This window comes from Schistocerca nitens, chromosome 3 (assembly GCF_023898315.1).
Source record: "Schistocerca nitens isolate TAMUIC-IGC-003100 chromosome 3, iqSchNite1.1, whole genome shotgun sequence".
NCBI classification, from domain to species: Eukaryota; Metazoa; Arthropoda; class Insecta; order Orthoptera; family Acrididae; genus Schistocerca; species Schistocerca nitens.
In genome coordinates, this window is record NC_064616.1 from 937,309,466 (window position 1) to 937,322,395 (window position 12,930).

Here is a 12,930-nt window from a genome sequence, read left to right on the forward strand (position 1 = left end):
GTTTCTGAATACAAGACCAGTGTGCTAACTACTGAAGCACCTCTCTCAGCACAGGAGTCAGTATTATACGAGGTGTGATTAGAAAGTTTTAAGAACGGATCCGCTACTGCTAACTGGTTTGGCAGGCAGGTACACGGAGGGTGTGGAGTGAGTCATTGCCTTGTCCTTGAACACCCTCTGACAGGAAACTGCGTTTCCTTTATTCAGTTTGTTGTGGCAGCTGGTTGAGTGTGGGTCTGTTAGGGCTTGTTGCCATATTCTGTCTGCATGAAAATGGACGTAAAAATGGAGCAACAAGTTTGTGTGAAATTTTGTTTTAAAACTGAGAAATCAGCTTCTGAGACTTACGAACTATTAAAAACAGCTCCTGGAGATAATTGTATGAGCCAGTCAAATGTTTTTGTCTGGTTCAATACATTTAAAAATGGCCGCGAATCATTTGAAGATGAACCACGGTCCGGCCGTCCTTCCACCTCAAAAACGAATGAAAATGTTGTGAAAGTTCGCGACTTTGCGCACTCTGATCGTAGACTTACAATTAGGGAGATGGCTGATGAACTTAATTTAAGTTTCTATGCAGTTCAGTCAATTTTAACTGAAGATCTGAACATGCGTCAAGTGACCACAAAATTCATTCCAGAAATGTTGTCAAGTGACCGGAGACAATACCGACTTGAAGTGTGCCAAGAACTGATTAATCGGACTAAAAATGACCCAGATTTGTTAAATAGGGTAATTACAGGCGACATTTCGTGGGTCTGTGGATATGATCCTGAAACCAAAGTGCAGTCTTCAGTCCTCACAGTGGAAGATTCCAGGTTCACCACGACCGAAAAAAGCATGGCAAAGTCAGTCGAAGGTGAAGACAATGTTGGTGATTTTTTTCGATTCTACTGGTATTGTGCATCATGAATTTACCGCTGGAGGACAGACAATTAACCAGGAATACTACAAATGTGTCCTTGAGCATTTGTATGAAAAGGTGTGGAAGAAAAGCACTGCGTTGTGGAAAGGCAGGAGTTGGGTGCTACATCATGACAATGCTCCAGCTCATCGTGCCTTCTCCATCGTTGAATTTTTGACCAAATTCAAAATGCCTGTGTTTCCACAACCGCCATATTCCCCTGCTTTGGCACCTGTGGACTTCTACCTGTTTCCTACACTGAAATTTTCACTGAAAGGGAAGCTATTTGACTCGATTGAAGACATCCAGGGAAATACGGAGAGCGTCCTTAACAAACTTCAGGAAAAAAAAATTCCAGGAATGTTTCCAAAAGTGGAAACACCATTGGAGTCAGTTTGTTCAGTCAGAAGGGGACTATTTTGAAGGAGATGCATCACAGCAGCATGTAAATACCCCCATTGTACAATTACAAGCCCATTCTTAAAACTTTGCAATCACACCTTGTACCAAACATCACTGTAACAGAGCACTCTCCTGCAAAAACCAATTAGAATTTAAAAAAAAAAAATAGCTTTTTACATTAATATTATCTGAAATACTGCACAGACAGTGCAAAAATTTTAAGTTGTTTTACTATACAGCATAGTTTGTACTAATATGAGCAGTTTGTTGTTTGTAGAACATCAGTAGTGACAGATATGTGATTCTGTAGACCAAGTCGCTAACATATATGCCTGTGAAGTTGCACTTGACTCCGAGGAAACTGTGTTGAATCTTGATGGTGGATTAAATTTTCACCACCTATATTTGGCAGGTAAAGGCATAAACGATGGTGGCATACAGCCCTCAACACTATGCTTGGGGTAATGACCAGGTCTAAATTTCAAAATCTTTTGCTATATCTCACTGAGTAAGGTGTGTGACATTCAGTTTGGCAACATTTCAGAACAGTAAGCTACATGCTGACACTGGGTACTCTCCTACTCTCCCTCCTTCTTCCCTTCTCTCTCACTGGCATCAACAACAAACAACATCAAAATTCCATGTGCAACCCTCCTCCCCCCCCCCCCCCCCCCCACACACACACAATCAGTTTCATTATTTTTTAAAGAAACAAGAAAGAAATTAAAATAATTTTAAAGCTTGCTGGAAAGATTAAATTTAAGTCATATGATGCCTGTGACATTAGTGGCTAGCATGCTGCTCCTAATGTCATAAAGCTCATTCGCAGTGACAACTTGTTTTGGAATTTCCACTGCAGAAAGTGGGTTGCAAATAGTGAGTAGTATCACATTGTAGAAATACATTTACAAAATGAATGAGAAGATGCATAAAATGTGCTTGCAACTCATTTGTAGAGATCCAAATGAGACAGCAGTCACTATGAGTATTTATTTCTGTCGGGATCATTCTGATGTAAATAAAAACACTCCATAACAACACACTGTCACTTGTAGCATCACAGTAGCATGTAAATACCCCCATTGTACAATTACAAGCCCATTCTTAAAACTTTGCAATCACACCTTGTACCAAACATCACTGTAACAGAGCACTCTCCTGCAATCCTAATTCGGAGCAATTTCTTTTTCTTTTTCATTTCTGTTCACTTCACTTGATACACTGTTCTCTTCAGTGTACTTTATTCGTAATAGAGTTATGTAAGACCCTTAAATTCTAAATCATATTACATTTTAATATCTATTTTCATTTGTTAGCTTTGTTGTCTACCTGATCAATTTGAGATGAATCACAAGGATGATGTTAAACTGTATTTCATGGCTGGTGAAGCTCTAATTCTGAAAAATCTGAGAAACAATTTAATAATTTAAGACCACATTATTCTTCCCAAACAAGTCATTGAACACAACAAATTTATCACTTCCAACCATCTCCACTGAGGCTGTTGTAAAGTTGTGTGATTTTGACAAAGAGAAAAATAGAAAACTGCTTGGAACCTATAAGGAAATGTTAGAAGACCAGGGCAGTATGATGTAATGCAAGTTTGTCCTGTTTAAGCACCTTTAAATTATAGTGTTTCAGCAGTAGTTATGCATACAGTAGGACAAAAGATAATTTAAGGTTCTGCTGCATCAATGTATATTTTATAGACATACTTTTCTGGTGGTTTAAATTGACGACCTGGAGGAACAGAAAAACTGCAATGTGTAAAGCTGTTGAAGGTAAATATAATGATGCTCTGAAGTCCTGTCTGTGCAAACTAAGTTTACACACAGCCGCTGCACCAAATGTCAACTCAGTTCCCATGGACATTACTCCCTGGTGTTACTATGCTGTATGAAAATTTGAAAGCTGAGAAAAGAGGTACCTGGAAAACAAAAAAGAATTACCTTCTGAATGAAAAAGTTTCCTCTGTGTTTTACTGTGTGTGGTTCCACAAGTTGCCCCAGAAAACATTTTCAGCTGGTCCGAGTAAATAACCCTATTCCAGATTCTCTCATTTTTGAGACAGTTCTGCGATTTACTGCTGTGTTGCAGTACTTCCATCCCAGTTGCCATGCAATGCAGTTTCACGTTTCTTATTTATGGAACATAAAAATCTGGATTGTCATTGAAGAACAAAGAGCACACAAACGCATCAATTTTTGGAAGGTTTCCACTATTGCCCTACACAAAATTCCTTTTCATTGTTACTTAAGAGTTGTAAATGCATTTTGTATCAGTAAGTAACTAAACAGTTTGTAGAAAAAATACAGAAGAACATTAGTAACTTTGGCTACCACTCCTATAACAAGTGTACAGCTTCTCCTTGTTCCTAGCCTGTGATGTCAGAAGAGCTTCAGCCAATAACAGAATGTTTCTGATCATGTTACCAAATCTTCAAATTTAATGACTTTTGAGCTTTAATTACGTAAAAATAACAGATGTTTTGTGAGAAAGTTGACCGAAGATGTTATGTAAGTCCTATGATCATTCAGAATAGCAACAATCTGAACCATATTTTTAACATAGGAAAATAGCCTATTATATGGTTGATCCTGTCCATAGAAAGATCTCAACCAACAATGCCATACAACTCGACAGTAGTAGTAGTAGTAGTAGTAGTAAGAGATGAATACTGACAATGACAGTGCTTCAATACTTGGTTAACTAAGCATACCATGCAGCTTGAATCTCTCACTTTCCCCTTTTCACTCCTCTTCCAAACTAATCTAGATTCATATCAGCACATACTACACCTATCAGACTTTCGTGTTATGGTCTATCTTCCTGGGTAACTGAAGGTTACAAGGAAGTAAAAGTGTAAGATTCAATTATCAATTTTTTCAATAAGAAAAACAATCTATGTTGTAAACGATACCAGAAGCTTGATTTATGGAGCATGCACACATTTTGTTCTATATTCGCGACTACTACAATTTGTGTTGCAATATTTATGTTTCAAGATTATAAGTTTGGACTTATCTTAGCACTGCAGTATGACCTTTCTGAAGATGCATACCAAAATTTTGGCTATTTGTGACTAATGTGTTACCTGCAATTTCCAAACAAATTCTGAAGATGCCTCAACAAGGCAAAACATGTAAATAAAGCTTCTGCTGCCATTTGCAATGTAGACTATTATTCTTGTTGTAAATGTGACTATGGTTGCTGCACCATTGCCATGGAGTGGGAGGACATATATTAAATTATCAGTTACAATGCCACATTTACCCAATTAATTCGAAGACAAATTGCGAATGCAAAATTCCTGTTCTTGTTTGAAAGAAACACTCACTGCCCCATTATTCTATATAATAAAAATTGCATATAACTACATTATAAATTTCTTTATTTCTGGGAATTATCTGAAACAATACTGTTGTCTTGAGGATAAGTAAAATATTTCAGTGGGTACAGAATATCTGTAGAATTATGACTGTGTAGTGTTTTGTGACAGCAGCATAAAAGCTTTATTTAAAGTCCTACAACTGTTCAAGCAGACGTCACCAGCAACATGCTAATGCTGTTTTGGAACAATTCAGTTAGTTATTATGACAGTGTTGAATTAAATCCAAGCTGACCAGTACTAGATAAATAAACTGAAACCTTCAAATGCTGCTTAATAATTCTGATCTATAAAGGCAATCAGCATTCACCAAACTTTTTTTATGTACAAATATCTCATACTAAATTTCAAATCTTTGGTAACTAACCTATTTGGCTGCTTAGCAAAATTATTTATGTTTCAATTTTCAGTTTGGCAATAGTATCTGCCCAGTCAATGATAGTAAGTAATTAAAGACTCAAAGTGAATTCTTACTAAGAAACACAGTTGTGTAAGTTCCATGGCTACCAGCTGCTCTGCCAGGGAAATAATGACAACAATAACAACTGAGCAATCAATGGGCATATAGACAAACAGAAAACATTTCTAACCTTTGGATGAGTTGTCATTCCGAGCTAAACATGCATGGCACCCCCCCCCCCATTCTCTCTCTCTCTCTCTCTCTCTCTCTCTCTCTCTCTCTCTCTCTCTCTCTCACACACACACACACACACACACACACACACACACACACACACAGAGAGAGAGAGAGAGAGAGAGAGAGAGAGAGAGAGAGAGAGACCCCCACACCTGACTAAACTGCATAAGCACTGCTCCTCCCAATATTTATATCCCACCAAGGACATTCCATTACCACATTCGGAAGATTAACACCATCATAACATAAAATTCTCCACCAGTTGCACTGAGCAGTAAATAAAAAGAATCAATAAATGAACAATGAATTGTTTTCAGCATACTTGTAAACATTTTGAAAAAAAAAAAAAAAAAAATAGATGGACTTCCATTTTTTATTTAACACCTAGATTACTGAAATGAAAAAGTGTTTCAAATTCAAACTGACTTCACTAATCACAGGAAAAACTCAAGAAGTTTTTGTATGCTATTTTAAATGATACATTGGTGAAACTTACAGAAAAATTGATTTATAATCACACTAGTAAAAAGGTTGGGATTCAGAGGAAACAACAGGCTAACAAAATCAAAACTTAACTTTCAGGCTGCAAAATACGTTTCTATGGCTGCAATGAATGACATTATGAAAGCTGAACTAAACTATACAAAGACTTCCTTACAAACTAGCTGTAAAACAGCCTTTCAGAAGTGAAAACTACAGCTAATCTTTCTTTTTGTACTTGGGTGGCAAGGAAAAGGAGATAAAGGTAACAAAACTTTGCACACCGCTCTCCAAACCCTTGGTTAACAAAACCTTTGCAGATAACTCTCCAAACTGTCAGTTATACAAGAGCTGACTTATCCTGCACAAAATTATGCACATAAGCCAGATAATAATTATCCATGCCATTTTATGTAGAAAACAATATCAGTTTGTGATACCTGCAGAAGAAATTACTTTAAAAAACTGGGTGTGGGTGCTATTATTCAAATATGTAATACTACCACCCATCAGTCCGTCAAGAGAAATCAGAGTTGTTTGATGGAACAATAAATAGTTCAAACACTAATGAGACATTCAAACAGTCAAAGAGGAAAATGGACAGGAAATGATGAAACAGATTCCAGAAGAAACTATTTGTTAATGGAATGGAAAGCTGAACTAAACTATACAAAGACTGCCTTACGATGATAAAAAAAATATAATACTACATCTTCCAAACAAGGAAAACATTTCAAGAGAAAGAATAGTTTTCTTTTACTGGTACACTTCCAAAAGGTTAGAAAAAGTTTTTTGTATCCACTGTATGTATGTCCCATAAACAAATGCATCCCCATAACTGCATCATGGCATATTTGAGCCTTGTTTGTTCATTGCTCTTGTCATTGACCATACTTCGTGGAGACTACAGGATTGTCCTTTATGAAGTAACTACACTACTGTTCCTACTTTTCAAACCCTGGTTTACTATTCTGACTTCTATTGTGCTGAAATATCTCTGACCATCGCTTTTACCTGCATTTGATCATGGTTTATCTGTTGTATTACTGGTGGTAAGGTGTATTTAATAAAAGTGTCTCATGATGGTTTAAAATGATATAAAGAGAGACACATTTTCCATCAATCCAGTGTATTCTGAAGTACAGTGAAGGATAATATCTACAATAACACAATTGTTTGGGTGAAAAATTACACAAGTGATATCGCAACAGACAGCAATGAAAGTAAGAAAGCAACTTATAGAAATACGCCAATAAAACATTGGATAAATATGTAAATAGTACTTACACCTTTGAGCTTAACAATATTTTGGATAAGGAAACGGTATGCATTGTACCACGGGAGAAAAACGTCTTTGTGCAGATCTCTGACACCCTGTTCTTTGAATCTGAGATTTTCAGCTCTGACCACAGGGGAATTGATCAGATACAATCTTAGTGCATCAGCTCCTAAGGCGTTGACAACCTAAAAATTCAAAAATTATTCAACATAAAAGAACAACTGCTTGAAAACAAAGTTTATTTAGAAACTAGTCAGTACCTCTCACGCATAACTGAAAATCTGTTTACAGCAAGAGATAACTATTCCATTAAGATTTAATTAAACACATTCTGACAAAGTACTATTAAAATTGAACAAGAAATCATCGTCATCTTTTGCTCGCACCATTGTCCCACATTGGCACAGGGTCGGTATAGTTATTAATGGATTTGGCATGGTTAATGTAAGCAGTGGCCAGATGGCCCTTTCTGTCACAACCCTGTTCCCCCTGGGTTGGCATATGAGTACCCCAACTGGTAGTGTGCTGTAATCCCACAGCTGGTTTCGCTCTAAATGAATGTCTTTATGTGAAAGTCTTCGTAACTAATTCTTACAAATTGGCTGAGAATTAGTTACAAAGATTATCACCTAAAGACATTCATTTAGAAAGAAACCGGCTGTGATGTAATAAATGCACCTGACATACAGATGTGTTTTTTTAATTAACATTTACATTATTTCACTGTGGATGTACAAAATGATCGAGATTATACTTAGCATGCGCTAATGAAGGGTCATGGACCATTCTTCTCTGCGACAGTAACTGTGAATAATTAAATGGAAATTTCTTTATTGGAACATATTATGAATCGTTGGGTATGTGACATGCAATTTATTGTTTCAGTGAAGTCTGATCCAGAATTAGACATAATGGAGGCACTTTCCTGTCCGTATACTATTATACACTGTGTTTCCTTTTGAGGGTCTATGTGAAGCATCTGATTATCAAACTACAGGAGAAAAAACAATTTTAGTGACTCATGAGCGATGCCATTGCTCAAAGACCCAAGACATGCATGAAAACAATTGTTAGTGAAATGAATAGAGTCTTTATACCCTGCCTAACAAAAAAAGTGAAGTGCCCAGAAGGGAAGGAAGAAATAAAATGAAACTTCATGGGTTGAGAGGGTATATGATGCTATTACAGTAATTATAAAACTGATTCAAATTTACAAGTAACTTGGCAGTATGGGCCCACTTAACAATGTTGCACCCCTACTGGCCTGGATGCATGCACTAATTAAGTTGGGGAAGGGTGTCAAAGCCATTGTACCCTCTCCTGAGGCAAACTGGCCCACAACTGTTGTAAAGGGTCTTCGATATCAGTGATAATGGTACTGAGACAGAGTTGACATCCGTGCTGATCCCATGAATGTTGTATTGGGACCGATCTGGGGATATTGCTGGACATGTGAGTACTTCAACATCATGCTGACAGTTTATAGACACACACCATGAGTGGATGAGCATTGTTTTGTTGAAAACTGGCACCACAATACTGTCACTCGAGAAGAAACACATGGGGATGCAAGGCGTCCATGACATACCATTGTGCCACCAAAGCCGCCTCAATCACTAACAGCCATGACGTGAGATCATAACTGATGGCTCCCCATACTATGACATCAAGAGTAACATAACATTGGAAGAATTGGGCCTCTCCCCTGGTCACCACCATACTCGTCAACGATGGCCATCTGGGGTTGTGTCTAGCTGCGATTAATTGCCAGACACAATGTGAAGCTATGCCAGACAATGTGAAGCCATTCATCATCAGCAGTCCATGCTTCCCAGTCACAGCAGCACTCCAAATACAGCTATTTATGTTGTGATGTTAACAGCAACAGGGGACGGTAATTCCCTGGTCTGACTGCTGCTTATCTCTGACCAACAGTGTGGGATGACATAGAACTTTGCTGGGAGGCCATTACTTGTCCTCTGATCATAGGCACAGATGAGAATGCTTTGTGCACAATATTTAAGTGCAGAAAAAATCATTTATTTTTTGCCAGTTTAAGAGTTATTTTCTGATGGTTTATTCTTCCAATTACGGTCTTTATTTTTGTCATATTTCATTGTTTTTTCAGTCATATGTTGGAAATGAACATAAACTATCAATTTTATTACATTCATTGACATCACAGATCTCATTTGATTTCAATACTAAAGGCTTTACTTAAAACCCGTTGAAAAATACAAATTAAAGAAGAAATAAATTTGCATCCAATGCATCCAAACAAAGTTGCAAGTTTTTCAAAAGAAAGCACTATCATCACTTCAAATTTCTATTAGAGACAATATGCTGTCAACACAGGATGCCCCATTTATTTTGAACGCCCTAAATAACTTTTTGTCTAGAAGCAAAATAAAAAATGTATCAAGCCATTGTTGTTTAGCTACAAGGGGACCTTAACCACAATTATTATCTTTCTTTTAACATTGTTCAGTATAAAGATATGAACAGTAGTGTGTGTTTTTTGAATACAGGGCCTGTCCTTAAGTTCCTGGAATGATTTTTGGTAGTTGGCAATGTTGGCTGACGGGGCAGAGCTTTGTGTGGAGAAGCTGGTGGGGGATCTAAGCTTCAAAACAAGACTGGAGTCAGTTGCCTGCAGGCAGTTGCTGAGGCACAGTCACACTCCATGCAAAGGTATATACTACACCCTCATCAAGCAAAAACTGGACCAATTTTTGGAGTGGTGTTATGCAATCGAATTCTGTATGAAACTGGGGAAAAACGGAACGAAGATGATTGAAATCTTTTGGAAAGGCTAAGGTGACGGCAATGAAACAAAGCCAAACTTTAATGTGGCACAAGAGGTTCCACAAACATTGGGATTCCGTCAACAACAACTGCTTGGGATGCCCATCAACATCACAAATGAACAACCTGTTTAAAAAGTGTATCAAATTGTGGACAAGGACTGATGATTAAATGTTCGGATGATTACAGAGGAGTGTGGAACGCCCAAAACAATCATTCACCACATTTTAACTGAAGATCTTCAAATGTCTGTGCAAAAATGATGTGAGATGAAGGAGCAGAGTTTGTTGACAAGTGAGATGAAGAAGCAGTGTTTGTTGAAGTGCCAGGAATTGCACGAGCGCTACAAAATGGACCGAGAATTTTTGGGCAGAGTGGTGATAGGGGATGAGACATAGATTTTTGAGTATGAGCCCAAAATAAAGCATTGGAGCAGCTAGTGTCATACCAAGGAGTCTCCTTACCCGAAAAAAGCGGAAATGAGCAAATCGCTAATCAAGGCAATGCTCATTGTTTTCTTTTTTGACAGAAAAGGTGTTCATAGTGAATTTGTGCCACAAGGTCAAACGTCAACAAGGAGTTTTACTGTGAAGTACTCAAATGGTTGTGCAACAGGTTTAGGTTTGTCTAAAAATAAGTTCATGACAATTGGACTGTGCACTATGACAATGTGTCAAGCCACACCACACTCATTGTCTCCGTGTTGCTGGCCAACATGGGTGTGACAATGCTGCCCCAGCCACCGTACAGCCCCGACCTGGCAGCAGCAGGCTTCTATTTGTTCCCAAGGATCGAAAGAATCCTGAAAGGAACTCAACATGCGATGCTGGAGGCTGTAAAAGCAACTTCAACAACCACACTAAAGGAGATTCCCGTTGACACCCTCAATGACTTTGTGAAGTGTTGGCAACAGTGCACTGAAGCAGGGGGAGAATACTTCGAAAAGCTCTGAAAAGACTGTAAACTGAAATGGAATAAATTATTTTAAAAAATTCATTCTGGAAACTTTTGGTACATACCCTGTAGTAACTAGTAATTTTTATGCAGTACTCTCTTCCAAACCTGCTCAGAAATGCATCACTGTGAACCATTCACATAAACATGATGTTATAACACAAAACTAACTTAGTTTTCTGTAGTAGCACACAGAGAAGGAACATGGGGGAATATAGCTCGTCCAACTGCAGGTGTTGACAGTAAACAAATGGAAGCACGAGGAAAATGCACACAGCTCATTCAGTCAACTGTTCTCATTTGAAGGTTTGTGCGAGTACAATGTACACCTATGAAAAGAAGGTAGAAATGCTATTCATCTATGGAGAATTTAAGTTAGCAGAAAAGAAATTGCACTAAGATAGCTTCTTGTCAGGAGATCGCTCTCTGCGGAGTTCCTCTGCCTGTGTAACATTACACCTATTTTCAAAAACAGTAAAAGGAAAGGAATGGCGCAGTTTTTAATCAAGGACTGCATTTACTGCCCAAAACATACTGATTAAAAGTTCTACAGAAGTGCACTACATGTACCTGTATCATAAAGAAGAAAATATTATTGTTCTGTTCACTGTAAACTCCAGCAACTGGATGGGTTATGTTACCTGGGTACCTGCATTGTGTGCTGCTCCAAGAGAATCAAAGTCAGTTTTGTGTTACGTTTTTAATAACATCATGTTTATAAGAATGCTACTCTGTGGTATGTTTCTGAGCAGGTCTTGAGGAGACAAAGTGAAATACAAAATAAAGAATACAAGGTGCTATTTAAAAAATTGGGTATTGCTGTTCACATCTTCATAATGAACAGAGTCACAAGAAAGCCATTAATGCTGGTTATGTCTCTCCTTTGTGGCTGAGCAACATTTGCTTGATACATATTTTATTTTCCTTCTGGAAAAGAAGTTATATGTTGTGGTCAAGATAAACGGGACATTGCGTATAGTATTAAAACTGCCATTTGGGGTCTACATTTGAACATGCACACCGAAACTGCCTTTAGTACAACAGCAGACATTCAACAACATCCACATTTTCTAATGGTATGAAAAGTTGCTATTTCACTGCATTTTGAAGGGATTTGTATACCTTCAGAATTTCTATACCGCAGAACCCCTGTCATTCCAGTCTACATGCAACAAGAACCTGCTGCTGTGAACACATGCTTGTATGCATTTGTGGCCATGAATGTTGGCAGGCTAGTTTGAAGGAGCAACACAACGTATTTCACTCTTTCCTTCACCACTTCCTAAGGTACTTTTCATCATGGTTTTCAAAAGTTCACTAGTTTCAAAATCAAAAATTCCTTTTCTCATAATAACGAATCCATCTTATAACAATTTTAACTTGGAACAGAAGTAACAGTTTCAACTCCCAACGACACATTTCCTGACACTTTTGCACAGCAAATCATAGTAAAAATTGCACATTTTGGAGAGATTTTAAATTCTGCACATCATCAAACTGCTTGTCTTTGTAAGATATACATGCAAATACAGAAAGTGCCAACGATGACACTTCAGCTTAAAAAACACATGAATCAACATGGCACCTACTTGGTTTGCTTCTACCAAAAAAAAAAATCAAAGTACAGGACATGTGAGATCATGCAAACATGTTTGAAAGTAGAACAGAATACTGAGGTTGCATTTTGAAATAGTTACTCAATATTATTTTTACTACTATGTTAAACTAAGCCTAGGGTGACAGTATGATCTGTAGAGAAAACAACGGAAACAACAAAACAAACATGCCAAATTTAAACAGATGCAAAATCCCCAAGACTAGCAATCTTTTACAGAAGCTCAAAATTTAGCGCGTACTTCAACGCAAGGTGCTTATAACAGTTACAACAATGAAACTTTGTCTCAAAACCTGGCAGAAAATCCAAAGCGATTCTGGTTGTATGCGAAGTATGTTAGCGGCAAGAAACAATCAATGCCTTCTCTGCATGATAGCAATGGAGATACCATCGAAGACAGTGCTGCCAAAGCAGAGTTACTGAACACAGCCTTCCAAAACGCCTTCACAAAAGAAGACGAAGTAAA

At 37.7% G+C, this 12,930-nt stretch overlaps 1 protein-coding gene across 2 annotated transcripts in view; it reads right to left on the reverse strand.

The window, feature by feature from the left end:
- The window catches only part of LOC126249019 (isoleucine--tRNA ligase, cytoplasmic), a 181,021-nt gene that overhangs the window by 89,346 nt on the left and 78,745 nt on the right, over nucleotides 1-12,930 (reverse strand). For both annotated transcript variants that reach the window (XM_049950620.1, XM_049950619.1), the window contains one exon: nucleotides 7,099-7,275. In XM_049950620.1, the coding sequence (XP_049806577.1) occupies nucleotides 7,099-7,275 (177 nt within the window). The remainder of the gene's footprint in view (nucleotides 1-7,098; nucleotides 7,276-12,930) is intronic.